At 41.4% G+C, this 14,096-nt stretch overlaps 1 protein-coding gene across 2 annotated transcripts in view; it reads left to right on the forward strand.

Annotated features, from left to right (window-relative positions):
• The window catches only part of LOC105626090 (talin-1), a 28,124-nt gene extending 14,028 nt beyond the window's left edge, over nucleotides 1-14,096 (forward strand). Inside the window, exons 7-14 of one of the 2 annotated variants that reach the window (XM_012207400.1) lie at nucleotides 297-385; nucleotides 1,151-1,609; nucleotides 1,714-1,749; nucleotides 2,358-4,168; nucleotides 4,983-6,885; nucleotides 7,640-8,386; nucleotides 11,413-12,048; nucleotides 12,546-14,096. In XM_012207400.1, the coding sequence (XP_012062790.1) occupies nucleotides 297-385; nucleotides 1,151-1,609; nucleotides 1,714-1,749; nucleotides 2,358-4,168; nucleotides 4,983-6,885; nucleotides 7,640-8,386; nucleotides 11,413-12,048; nucleotides 12,546-14,096 (7,232 nt within the window). The remainder of the gene's footprint in view (nucleotides 1-296; nucleotides 386-1,150; nucleotides 1,610-1,713; nucleotides 1,750-2,357; nucleotides 4,169-4,982; nucleotides 6,886-7,639; nucleotides 8,387-11,412; nucleotides 12,049-12,545) is intronic. The other variant, XM_012207401.1, reaches the window with a different exon arrangement.

The raw sequence follows: 14,096 nt of genomic DNA on the forward strand, positions 1-14,096 counted from the left end.
ATTATATACTACACACACACACACACACACACACACACACACACACACACACACACACACACACACACACACACACACACACACTTTTCATTTTGTAAATACACGTTAAGCTAACGTTTGCAAAAGTGTTGCTTATAATAAAATTAAATAATTAAGTATCATATTAAACTAGCTTTTAGCTTTTAACGGAAAATCATTATCTAAACGAACAGATTTTACAGTATCGAGGACTCGATCAGGATTGTTAATAACTGTAAATACAGCTATAGAGTTAGAGTGCACGGTGTGATTTATAGGGGCTCGACCATATGGGACCGGTCACATAGGTGGTGCCCAGTACACGACCGTCAGTGGACAGGTGAACATCGCTCATGCTCCGCCTATGGTAAGCATCTCTAAAAAGCGTCCAAGCTGCTCTCAAGCTCATGTCAATGTCTTTTAGTTGCTTGTTATAAATATATATGCGCCTTGAAGTGTTAAAATTGGAGAGCCTTCGGGAACTTTTGACTTCAGCAAACCGTGTCTCTTTATTGTAATTATTTACGATTTTGATTATGGGGATATATGTATAAAGATGTATGTATTTGGAACAATATTACATATTTTGTAAATGTCTAAAGTCGCACTGATGAGATGATTATACTGCACGTTAGAGAGCGAAATTTTAAATAACTAATAGACGGTTAAATTTATTTTCATGCTAGGCGCCTTCTATTGCGGACACAGAGTAGGTACACTACGATAACATTTTCAGTTATCTCTTCAGTTTATAGAATTTTTTATTATATTTATTTTATTTATTTCTTCGGACTGATTCATTTGCGTTTCATGTCGATCGACTTTCTCTCGGTACAGTGCTTACTGGATAGATAAAAATCTCTGCAATGCGTTACTTGCGATTCATGCTTTTTCACGACAAAATACTTGCTCATATTCAATCAGTAAACTCTGTATCGCCGCAACTATTTGTTGCAGTTTACCGCTTTGTTATGTACGCGCATTTCATTTACGTTCATTGATTGATCTTTATAAGCAAAACAATCCCAATTGTATTTACGCGAGAAATATCTTTTTTTATAGTACTACCAATCATTCAGATTTGCAACGGTCATACGTACATTTACAATGTAATGAACGTTTAAAACTATAGGTCCAACAAACTAAGGTGACATCCGTCCTATCTGAACCGCAACGTGCCTTATTATCAACTATCACCGCTGGTCATGAGGTGATCCACATCGCTGAGACAGAACTGATTACAAAAGCTCAATTACCCGAACTCGGCACAGATCCGGCGTCCTTAAGATGGATCGAGCAGACGATCGACACCCACAAACAGAATGTGGGCTCGCAGATCGCAGCGATGAACGCCGCGACCGCTCAGGTGGTCACGTTAACTTCCGGACCAGCAGACGACGTCGATCACACGGCAGTGGGAGCAGCAATTACCACAATCGCCACGAATTTACCTGAAATGACGAAAGGTGTACGAATGATAGCTGCTCTCATGGATGATGAGTCATCCGGCGAGCGACTATTAGACGCCGCCAGGAAACTATGTTCTGCATTTTCGGATTTACTGAAGGCCACAGAACCTGAGACCAAGGAGGTGAGTTTGTTGTGTCTATGAGAGAACTGCGTATAAAATATAATACGTAACCAGTTTGCTAATGTAAAGTTAAATGTTATTTCAACTCTCCTCTTTCCTCACAGCCTTTCTACATAACATCTACGCTCTATGGACAATATGTAAGCACTAACATTTAAGCTTTGTAGCGCAATAATATTAGACCTGCTTTTACGGATGCACTAAACTTTTTTGCAAGCACTTGATCTTTATCCTACTATATCTTTGAGATGCAAATTTTGTTAATAAAAATTTTTGAATGTACATAAATAAACGTAAAATTAATCTATATTCACTGTGACATAGTTGGCTAAAAGATGTAATCCCTTTATTTAACCCTTCAATATCACTCTTGGTAGCATACTCAGTTTTTTTTTGAAAAATAATCTTTCGAAACTGTTCTTCTTCTGTTTACTTTATTGCTTATAACTTTTTTTATTAATAAAAATACATACATTTATTTGATATCCTTTCGTTCTTTAATACTTGTTGAATTTTGATCGAAAAAAAATTTGTTTACAATATGTTTATTTTTATGAAAATTATAAGCAGTTGAATTGAATATGCCATACATCATTGTGTTGTTCCTAAAACGAGGTGTTAAAATTTAAGAGTTTAAAATATTTAAAAAGACTCATCAAATACGAATTATTGTTTTAAATCTTTTCATTTATTTCTTATTTTACATATTTTTGGATGTCATGTGAGTTATTCTTTGCTTACATTTTAGCCGCGGCAGAATCTATTAAATGCGGCGTCACGAGTGGGTGAAGCGTCGCATCAAGTATTGACAACTATTGGCGAGGAGGATGACTCGAACCGCGAGCTGCAAGATATGTTACTCGCGCTCGCTAAAGCCGTGGCCAATACTACTGCTGCTCTGGTATTGAAAGCAAAGAATATAGCAGCCACATGCGAAGACTCCGCCACGCAGAATAGAGTGATATCAGCTGCTACCCAGTGCGCACTGGCTACATCTCAGCTCGTAGCTTGCGCAAAAGTTGTAGCACCGACTTTACACTCGCCTGCGTGTCAGACGCAATTAATGAACGCCGTTCGCGAAGTAACGAAGGCTGTGGAACGTCTAGTTCAAGTTTGCAATGAGACGTGCAGCGATGAAAACTTACTGAAAGAGCTGAGCATTGCCGCCGCTGAGGTTAGCCGTACCTTGAACGATCTTCTTAATCACATTAAGACCGCCACTAGAGAACGCGCCAAGGAATCTATCCAGGAAGGTGCAGTGGAAACTATTTTGGTTGCAACAGACAAATTGTTCGCCAGCACTGGCGATGCCGGCGAGATGGTACGACAGGCGAGAGTGGTCGGTCAAGCTACCGCGCAGTTGATTCAAAGTATTAAAGGTGAGGCGGAAAGACAGACAGACTCAGAACAACAACAGCGTCTATTGGCGGCGGCAAAATTACTCGCCGATGCCACTGCCAAGATGGTAGAGGCGGCACGGCAGTGCGCTAGCAGTCCGCACGACGCCAAGATGCAAGATCAACTGCGTCAAGCAGCGGAAGAGTTGCGAGCTGCAACTACAGCGGCAGCAACCCCGGCGTTACGTAGAAAACTTATCACACGTCTAGAAGCGTGTGCCAAACAAGCCGCATCTACGGCCACGCAATGTATCGCGGCATCTTCTGGTGCCGGCCACCATAACACTAATCCGGCCAGCCAGGAGGAGCTCAACATGGAATGTCGCATGATGGCGCAGCAAATTCCATACCTCGTATCGGGAGTAAAGGGCACGCAGGCACAACCGGATAATTCTACGGCTCAGTTGAACCTGATAAATGCTTCCGAGCAATTTCTGCAACCAGGCACCGCCGTTGTGAAAGCAGCCAGAGCCGTTCTGCCGACGGTCACCGATCAGGCATCCGCCATACAGCTGAATAACACTTCGCAGCAGTTGGGATCTTCATTAGCGGATCTTCGATCGGCGGTGACGCGTGCCAGGGAAGCCTGTGGCGGATTGGAGCTTGACGCTGCGGAGGAACTAATAAATAGTCTGAAGGATGAACTAGGCGAGTTTTATCGCGCCGTTGAGGCCGCCTCATTGCGACCGTTACCGGAAGAGACGACGGAATCAACCGCGTTGCGACTCGGTGCCACGTCGAAGAACGTTGGATTCGCTATGGCACAGCTATTATCCGCCGCCAAGCAGGGCAATGAAAATTACACCGGAAGCGCAGCTAGAGAAACGGCGTCGGCCTTGAAAGATCTCACGTACGCCGTACGCGGTGTAGCCGCCACATCCAATCAGCCGGAAACGCAAAAGAAAGTGCTAATGACAGCAGACGATGTGATCCTGCGATCGCTACGACTGGTGAAGGAAGCTCGACGTGTACTGAAGAATCCCGATGATCCTGAGAATGAGGTCAATCTAGCTGCGGTTGCAAAAGATGTCTCCAATTCATTGAACAAATGCGTGTCCTGTCTACCCGGGCAAAGAGATGTCGATGAAGCGATATGCAACATTGATGATATGACTCAAGTGCTCAACTTGAACGAGTTTCCGCAAACAAGCAAGAGTTATGGGTAAATAATTTTTGTTGAGTGGTAATAAAGCAGAGCAATATTCTTAGAAATAGAAAATTTATTTCTTTAATTATAAACAACAAAAAAATAATAAGGGCAATAGGAAAAGTATGTTTATTGTTTCTCATTTGTAACGGAGAGAAGCCGCAGTTTTGAAACAAGCACGTGGTTTTTAGAAAAAAACTATGCAATCATAATATTGTGTCATTAAATATAAAAAGTATAAAATATAATTTTTCAATTAAACAAAGAACATTAATAAAGGAAATGATTTGCATTCTATTGTCATGAAATGTATAATATATAGTATCAATGTACAACTTATCTCTGTATAACTTATCTCACAAGGCCTTAGATCTCGTTACTGTTAGATTTCCTTACTCGCAAAGAAAAAAGAAGAGCTTTATTAGACCAGAAATTGAGATTAAATTGGAATTTAATCAATCAAAAGAAAGAAAATTAATATCAAGTTTAGTAAACTTTGCTTTGATTTGTCAAATTTCAATACAATCTTTAGTCTGATATAGGCTTTACTCCGGCACAGAGCAGATGTGTATTGATCTTTTAATGTTATCTGATGAAAATATCTGGATCTTCAGTGGGCACGAAAAACAAATAACATATTTCTAGTTTAGTTCATATTAAAATTACCATTGAATAGCAACAGTTATTCTTCTGACTTTTAGTCATGTATTTTTTTTCACTATATTGATTAAAACAAATTCTATTGCTTGCTACTCTACACATAGAAATAATTGACATGTAGAGAGATACTATTCCAATTTTTTGTACGCTTCGCATTTTTACTTTGCAGGCAATTGCAGAGTGATCTCAACAATGCTGCCGCCAATTTGAACGATGCATCATCGAATGTAGTATCATCCATACGTTCACCCGTACAACTTGCAAATTCGTCGAAACAATTCATCAATGCTTTCGGAGATTTGTTGGGTGTGGGTATGGAGATGGCAAGTCAGACAACGGTTGAAACTCGCAGTCAGGTGGTAGTATCGTTGAAGAATGTTAGTATGACGTCTAGCAAGCTTCTCATGACCGCTAAATCGATCGCAGCTGATCCCACTGCTCCAAACGCGAAGAATCAACTCTCGGCGGCGGCTCGTGCAGTCACCGATTCTATAAATTATCTAGTAGACGTGTGCACTTCAGCGGCACCCGGACAGAATGAGTGCGACAACGCTATCAGAAACATTCAATCCATGCGATCTCTATTGGATAATCCGAGCGAACCCATCTCCGATGCCTCGTATTTCGAGTGCTTAGAGACCGTCATGGAAAAGAGCAAAAGCCTCGGGGATGGTATGACTGGCATCGCGAATCACGCGAAAAAGTCGGAACACGAGCAGTTTTCCATCGCGGTTCGCGGAGTCTCCTCTTCGATTTGCGGCTTGATCGAAGCAGCGGCTCAAGCAGCCTATCTGGCGGGCGTGAGCGATCCCACGTCGGTAGCAGGTAAACCGGGTCTGGTGGATCAGGCGCAATTCCTGCGAGCAGCGCAGGCCATTCATAGTGGTTGCCAGAGTCTCGGTAGCCCGACCAGTACGCAACAGCAAGTGCTCTCAGCCGCTACTATGATTGCCAAGCATACCAGCGCGCTTTGTAATGCATGTAGACTCGCGTCCAGCAAAACTAGCAATCCGGTAGCCAAGCGGCACTTTGTTCAGTCTGCCAAAGATGTCGCCAATTCAACAGCATGCCTTGTTAAGGAAATCAAGGCGCTTGATCAAAATTATTCCGATATCAACCGCGAAAAGTGTGCGGAAGCCACGAAACCATTACTCGAGGCAGTTGATAATCTTTGCACGTTCGCGAGTTCTCCTGAGTTCGCAAGCCAACCAGCCAAAATATCCATTGCAGCTAAAGCCGCTCAGGAGCCGATCACCAGCGCTGGTAAGTCCATCATCGATGGCTCGTGCGCGATGGTACTGGCGGCCAAGAGTCTCGCGGTCAGTCCGAAGGATCCGCCGACCTGGCAGCTGCTGGCTAATCACAGCAAGAGCGTCAGCGATTCAATCAAATCACTGGTAGCATCGATCCGTGACAAGGCGCCTGGTCAGAAGGAATGCGATGCTGCGATTGAGAAATTGTCGGTACGAATACGCGAACTCGACGCCGCTTCGTTGAGTGCAGTTTCACAGGCGCTAATGTCGCGCCGCGAGAATACCGTGCAGGGATTCACGGATCAGATGGAGAGCAGTGCAAGCGAGCTGCGTGAAAAACTGGAGCCATTGCGTATTGCTGCCAAGTATGAGGCAGAGAATGTTGGCCATGCCGTCAATCAGATCGCTCTTTACTCGGAACCACTCGTTTCTGGCGCAATCGGTGCCGCGTCCAATATGGTGCATTCGAAGCAGCAGATGGTGTTATTAGATCAGACGAAGACCGTAGCCGAATCTGCGTTGCAACTGATTTATATCACCAAAGAATCTGGTGGCAATCCAAAGGCTGTTGCGTTACATACTGAGGTGGACGAGACCGTTGAATCCACTAAAGATGCGCTTCAAGAATTACAGAATACCTTGGAGACTATATCGACATCTGCGGGCATCGTTACTGGTCTGATCGACACGATTTCTCGTGCGATGGTGAGATTGGAGGATCATCGTATGTCCACTATCGACACTGTAGACTCTTACGTGGATTATCAGACAAGGATGGTCGAAGCTGCCAAAGAGATCGCTCGATTGGCACAAGAAATAGTAAGTAGTCTTTAATATCACAATTTTGGCAATTATAAGTACAAAGCACCTTATATACCCTTAATAATTTATTATCCGTATTAACTTGGATCCCCTCACTCTTGCAAATTGAGTTGGGACATGATCAAAAATTTAGTGCTACTTTGTTTTGTTACTAATTTGTTGCTCTAGAGCGAATTTTGTTGTTCTAATCATAAGTACGAAAAATAAAATAAAATAGATGGATCCAGGTTGGCAAGCTTTTCAAAATATGTCAATATCCGAATTTATTGTAATTATTCACTTTAACGAATTTCCAATAATTAATTTACAATAAGAAGCAATGCCTATATTGCTCGAAGCTAGATCTTCGAGTGCTTTAAATAATTTCATGTGTAATATATACCATGTTTGTAATCTCTTTGAATTATGTGCCGAAATAATTTTTCGGACTTATAAACGCAATTGAATTATTAGTAATCATAAATTAAATTGCTTAGAAATCTAATTTGATGCAAAATTGACATTAATTATTTTAAGAAGATCTTAATGTATTGAAAATTTATAAACAAATTTTGGCCTATGGTAATTAATATATAATATATATAATTAATAATATATATATAATAAATAAAGATGTATGTTTTAAAAAATGAATATTATTAGTTTAGGGAATTTGCTTTATTGATTGTGTAATATGCATTAATATCTAATCAATCTAAAGACTCAATCATAAATTATACTTATATTAAATTATTTCACTTTTTAATTTCAGTCTACCAAATCAAGCACCGACGTAGTTAGATTGGGACCCCTAGCGGTCGATATATCACACAAGTATACTCAACTCGCTCGCGATACCTCCGGAGCATCCGCAGCTGCCTCCAATGCTGATGTATCCGCCAGACTTCGTACTGGCGTTCAAGAACTCGGCCGAGCTTGCGCGGACATTGTTCGCGCCGCCGGCACATGTCAGATGTCACCCGGTGACGCGTATGCCCAACGAGAGGTCGCGGAGCATAGTAAAATCGTAACCGAGAAGGTATCGCAAGTATTAGCTGCATTACAGGCGGGCTCGCGCGGCACTCAGGCGTGCATCAATGCTGCTAGCACAGTTTCCGGAATTATTGGTGATCTTGACACCACCATCATGTTCGCCACCGCTGGTACGCTGCATGCTGAAAACGAAGGTGACACGTTCGCCGATCATCGCGAGAATATATTGCAAACTGCGAAGGCCCTGGTAGAAGATACAAAGACATTAGTGGCCGGAGCAGCGTCCTCGCAGGAACAACTGGCTGTCGCAGCACAGAACGCGGTATCGACGATTGTTCAGCTTGCCGAGGTCGTCAAATACGGTGCAGCCAGTTTAGGCAGTCAGAATCCAGAGGCCCAAGTGATGCTGATCAATGCCGTGAAGGATGTTGCATCTGCACTCGGCGATCTCATACACGCCACCAAAGCCGCCAGTGGCAAACCCATCAATGATCCCAGTATGGCGCATCTGAAAGATTCCGCCAAGGTAATTCGTTTGTCTGAAATTTCTTTTGTTTTTGTTTTTATGAATATTTACCTGTGACGTTCTAACAACGACAAAACCTATCTCGCGCTTCTGTTATTGCCTAGCATTAATCCAATTGAATACGCTTATTCAAAAGAAACCTTGTTGTAACGAAATATTTAATTATCTCTACAAATGACATGGAGTACTGTATCTGAATAATTAATTTGCTATGCACTAATTTAACAACGAAATGTCCTTCGTGGATTAAAATAATATAATAAATATCCTAAATAAAATTGTAGCGAGAGATTTCCGTATTATATAATTTATAATTATAATTTATTTAATTCTAATAATGTTGTTTTAAATTAATTTTTTTTAAGACTAATTAGAAACTACAACGTAACTTATATATCTTTTATGGACAGATTTACGTAAGGTGATTATAAATCTTACACTCAGAGAAAAAGACATAGTAATAATAAGTGTAACAACTATATAAGTTTTATATGTAGAATTAATATAATTGAATGACTTATTTTAATGCATATGGTTATTGCAACTACAAAATTTATTCACTTACGTACATTAATTGAGCATATGACGTTTGTGAAAAGAGAATAATCAACCTATGATATCTCAACAACATTGTGTTACCCACAACATCCGTAAACGATATAAAGGAATTAATGCGAAGACTCGAGTGCAAGGAAATAAGACTTGCTTGTTAACAAGCAAAACTAAGCTTATGGTAATAGATTAAGCTGGTAAATTAATGCCAATATCAATTAAGACAGAGACATTGTGGTCGATTTAATGTGAAGGCATTTATATGCAAAGCGTGGAAGCGTATTTCTGATCTATTAATCGAAGAATCTCCCTGATGTTAAAGATGCTGATGACTTGTTAACACCTGGACCGTAGGATCATGAGGAAGATAAAAATCGGCTTTATCCAAATTCTGAGCTTTCTCATATTGTCTCTACAAAGTGAAGACTTGAATTATCCAAGCAAGAGAGGATGCGTTTAAAATGTGAAGTTCGAGGTTAATACTGTGGATATCATGGACCGCCAGATGCATCAGTGTGTTCATTCTTTTAAATTCTTGTAAAAGGAGTAAAAGATCAATCCATTGTATGTCACCAATGCATATTATCATATTTCTATATTTCTAACATAACCAGATGCTGAGACAGCAAATCGAAAATTTGGTTATCATTGACAACATAATGGTCAAAAAAAAACGAAGTCGATCTCCAACCAGATGAACAGACAACTGAAAGAAAATATCTAAATTCTACATCGCATTGAGGATAGTCATTATCGATGGTGATACATTCCTAAATGAAAATATAGAAACTACAGTTTTCAATCATACAGGAACTTCTTGTGAGAGAGAGAGAGAGAGAGAGAGATATTAATTCTCAAAAAAGAGATATTAATTCTACATAGTATAAAACTAGTATATTTGTGTATTTAGTTGCTACCACTATATTTTTCTCTGGTTGTATAGAATTTCTGCAAAGACTAACGACAAATCTAATGTTTGTCTAATCTATTAATTCGTTAAATTTTAATAACCTTGTTTTAAACGTAACCATGAAGAATGTTTATCTTTCTTAGAGACATTTTTTGGGGTGGACTTTAATTGACTTTAATATTGAGCGTCCTCGTCTGAATTGCTTCTAACTGATTTCGTTCTCGTTCTACTAAAATCTCGCGTAGTATCTACGCAGAATTGATAGCGTTCACCGCTCTCGAACCGTGCGAGGTCGTTAGATACAGGATACGAGGATATCCAGATCAAAGCATGACCGACGCTATTAAAGTCCACCTTGAATCGTTGTTTTCCACGTTCAGCTTCGTATCTGTATCATGTGTGTGATATGAGCAACAGGTGTTGTTTTTATATCTGGCGGACAGCATTCTGTAGAGAATTACATTGTTTGTTTAATGATACTCCGCCTGTTATACACGCTTCCTCTTACCTTCCTCGATGCGATCGAGTTCCGCGATAATAGTGGCGACAGTAGTGCAATTGTTTGTATATCTTGAATGTTTCGACGATGCGAATGGTGGACTTTAATGCGAAAGTCTTATTGACGATTTTGGTCTGGCCCGGTCCGGGATAGGTCTTAGAACAGCAGCTGCAGCAGCAGTTCGTGCATCTGAGTGACATCGGCGGCTCGGAATCGGAATGGTTCGTGTCAGATCAAGAGGAGGAGCTAATTCGTCTACTATCCACTTCCGAAAGCTCTCAACCGACTCAACGGACATCTGACTTATTATTGTTCATGTAGTCAGATTGTCGTTCCCTCCTCGCTGTTGCGTTTTCTATCGCGATCTTGTATAAGATAAATACGAAATGTAGCCATTATTATGTATACAATACTTCTACGTAGATGTAGTTGTTAAATTATGTAAGGTATCAGTGAAACATGTCGCTTCTTACATTAATAGTTAATTAAAGAAATTGGTAATATGATAATCTTTTTGCACTTCCTAAAAATGGTATGTAAAATAATTTTGCCAAAATGTATTACTTTCTTTGTTTAATGAGTCATTTATTTTGAAATCTTTCGATCTTATCAACTCTTATTATTCAGTTTATATCCGAAATGTAAAGCGAATCATCGTTGGGTACGTACATTTCATTCATAGCATTTTGTGTAAACTATTGACAGGCTTCTAATTAACGCTTCTATATAATTCTATTTATTATTTCGTTATTAGAAGAGATCGTTTGATAGGATGTAATTATGGATATGTGCTTCACACGCTAACTAATTACGCGTATGTTAATATGTTGCAATAGTATTTATGCAGCAATTACTTTAGTGTATTTACTCATTAGTTTAAGATCATCACTAAAATCTTAATTTATATTATATTCACTAACTACATATTATGCCTCTCCCTTCCCCCACCCTTTCTCTCTCTCTCTTTCTCTTTTTCCCCTCTCTCTCGCAAATGTTAATATTACAAGCGCAAAAACGCTAACAGAACGAATCTGTACTGAAATTACATTCAATTTTCGTCTACAGGTAATGGTGACCAATGTAACGTCATTACTGAAAACAGTGAAGGCCGTGGAGGATGAACATACGCGTGGTACCAGAGCGTTAGAGTCCACAATCGAAGCTATAGCTCAGGAGATCCGAGCTCTCAGCAGCTCAGAAACACAGAGGAGCAACGTTACACCAGAGGATCTCGTGCGTTGCACGAAGAGCATCACCATATCAACGGCGAAGGCGGTCGCCGCTGGCAACAGTTGCAAGCAGGACGATATAATTGCCGCCGCCAATATGGGCAGGAAGTCTATCAGCGATATGCTGACCATCTGTAAGGGCGCGGCCCACAATTGCGCCGAGACCACCGAGCTGTGTGAACGTACCCTTCAGGCGGGACACGATGTTGCCATCAATTATCGGGAACTGCTTCAAGCCATCTTGCAGATATCATCAAGATCAGGTGACAAACACACCTTGCCGGCGATCTCGCGCAAAATCGCGCAGAGCGTAACGGAACTGGTGGCGGTGGCGGAGCTATTGAAAGGCAATGATTGGGTCGACCCTGACGATCCTACGGTGATCGCGGAGAATGAATTACTCGGGGCAGCTGCCAGTATCGACGCAGCCGCCAAGAAATTGGCGAGTTTAAGACCGAGGAGAAGCATTCAGGTGAGTTTCCGTAATAATTTTGGAATAATTTGCGAAGTGATAGGCATATGTCAATAGCACGAATCATTCTAGTCTCCGCGAGATATGTTTGATTTTCTTGGTCGTTGTGAATGATCGACCGAGAATCGAACATATTATTACGGCGATTGGAGAAATCAACATTCAACAGATAAGTATTAAGAGGAGATATTTGTATACGCAGTATGTATTATGTTGATACAAAAGATTTAACGCTTTCCTATTAACTTTTGTTGCATAAAAGGAATCACTTAGAATTTTTTAAATAAAAATATCGAAAAACTTTTTGTCTTTTATATAGAAAAAAAGAATTGTCTTTTATATAGAAAATTTGTCTTTTATATAGAAAAAAGAATTGAAATTAATGGATTATCTTAATTTGTAAAAATTATTTTGTAAAGATGCATGATTTTGTTTTCGTTTATTATCAAAATTATTTTTTTATTTTATTTTGTAATAAATATTTTTTTATTTAACAGGAAGCTAATGAAGATATGAATTTCGATGAAATGATTTTGGAAGCCGCCAAATCAATCGCCGCCGCTACTTCGGCATTAATAAAGGCCGCCAGTGCCGCTCAACGAGAACTTATCGCGACCGGCAAGGTATCACGCACGCCACTGACCAGTTCTGATGATGGGCAATGGTCCGAAGGTCTGATTTCGGCCGCTCGAATGGTCGCAGCCGCTACTCACAGCCTCGTCGAATCCGCGAATGCTCTCGTTCAAGGAGTAAGCTCCGAGGAGAAGTTGATTTCCAGCGCTAAGCAGGTTGCCAGCAGCACGGCGCAACTGTTGGTCGCTTGCAAGGTCAAAGCCGACCCTGACAGCGAGAGCACGAAACGTCTGCAAGCGGCTGGTAACGCCGTGAAACGTGCTACCGATAATCTCGTACGCGCTGCGCAACAGGCTATCCAGCAAGAAGAGGATAGGTCGTTGGTCCTAAACCGCCGTATGGTGGGTGGTATCGCGCAAGAAATCGACGCGCGCTCGGAGGTTTTGCGAATTGAGCGCGAGCTGGAGGAAGCTCGAGGCAGGCTGACCGCCATTCGTCTAGCCAAATATAAGAATCGACCGGATTTAGCTGATGGAGATGGTGACGTAGCAGGCGATCAGAGCGGCTATCAAAGTTACACCACTCGGTACGAGACGAGGGCGTACGAACCACAAACTTCGCCCATTCAGACAATGAATCATACTCTGGACCAGTTGCAGTCCACCACGCAGCACATTAGTCATCAATTTGCCGATCAGCAGAATCTGGTGAGTCCCGAGAAGGTACATTCGACGCAGAGCACCCTCGAGAGAAAGATGAAGGACAGTCAATACCGATCTACCGTGGATCATTATGGATCCCTGGACAGAAAATACATTGTCGATAGTTATCAGGACAGGAGTCCGTACATTGTCACCGAGAGGAAGATTATAACAGATAATTCACCCGGCCAGTACAGTTCAATTGAGCGAAGAATCAATCAGGAGAGTTACGTTGCAGACAGAAAACACACGGACGGAATCGTTTCCTATCCGCCGCCTCAACACATCTCGTATGCGACAAAATCCCCGACCCCCAAGATCGTTCAGGAACAGATTGCCGAGGACCGAAAGTCCCCACAAGATCAACTAAAGTATCCAACTGATCGGTTTTCAAGCGTCAGTCCGATGAGTACGTTCCGTTCCGAGAAACAAGTGGACACTCAACGATTCAGCAGCGGTATCCCACAGCATCAGACATTCAAGAATGTTGAGAGTAAGACCATTCCCGGTCACAAAATTGAGACTATCACGACGAAAGTATATACGTCCACGCCTGGCAAGAATATCAGTAGCTCCAACTATGAGACTACCGAGGAGACCAAGCAATACACATCCGGCAACGAGCTGTCGACATTCAAAGGCAGCGATAACGTCGAAGAACGTATGATGAAGCAATCAATGCATAAAGTCACGGAGAAGAAGACCGTCACTATGACGATGTCGAGTCGACAGGAGTCCAACACGAAGACTTTCCGTTACGAGGACAAGCAGTGA

This window comes from Atta cephalotes, assembly GCF_000143395.1.
Source record: "Atta cephalotes unplaced genomic scaffold scaffold00004, whole genome shotgun sequence".
Classification (NCBI taxonomy): Eukaryota; Metazoa; Arthropoda; class Insecta; order Hymenoptera; family Formicidae; genus Atta; species Atta cephalotes.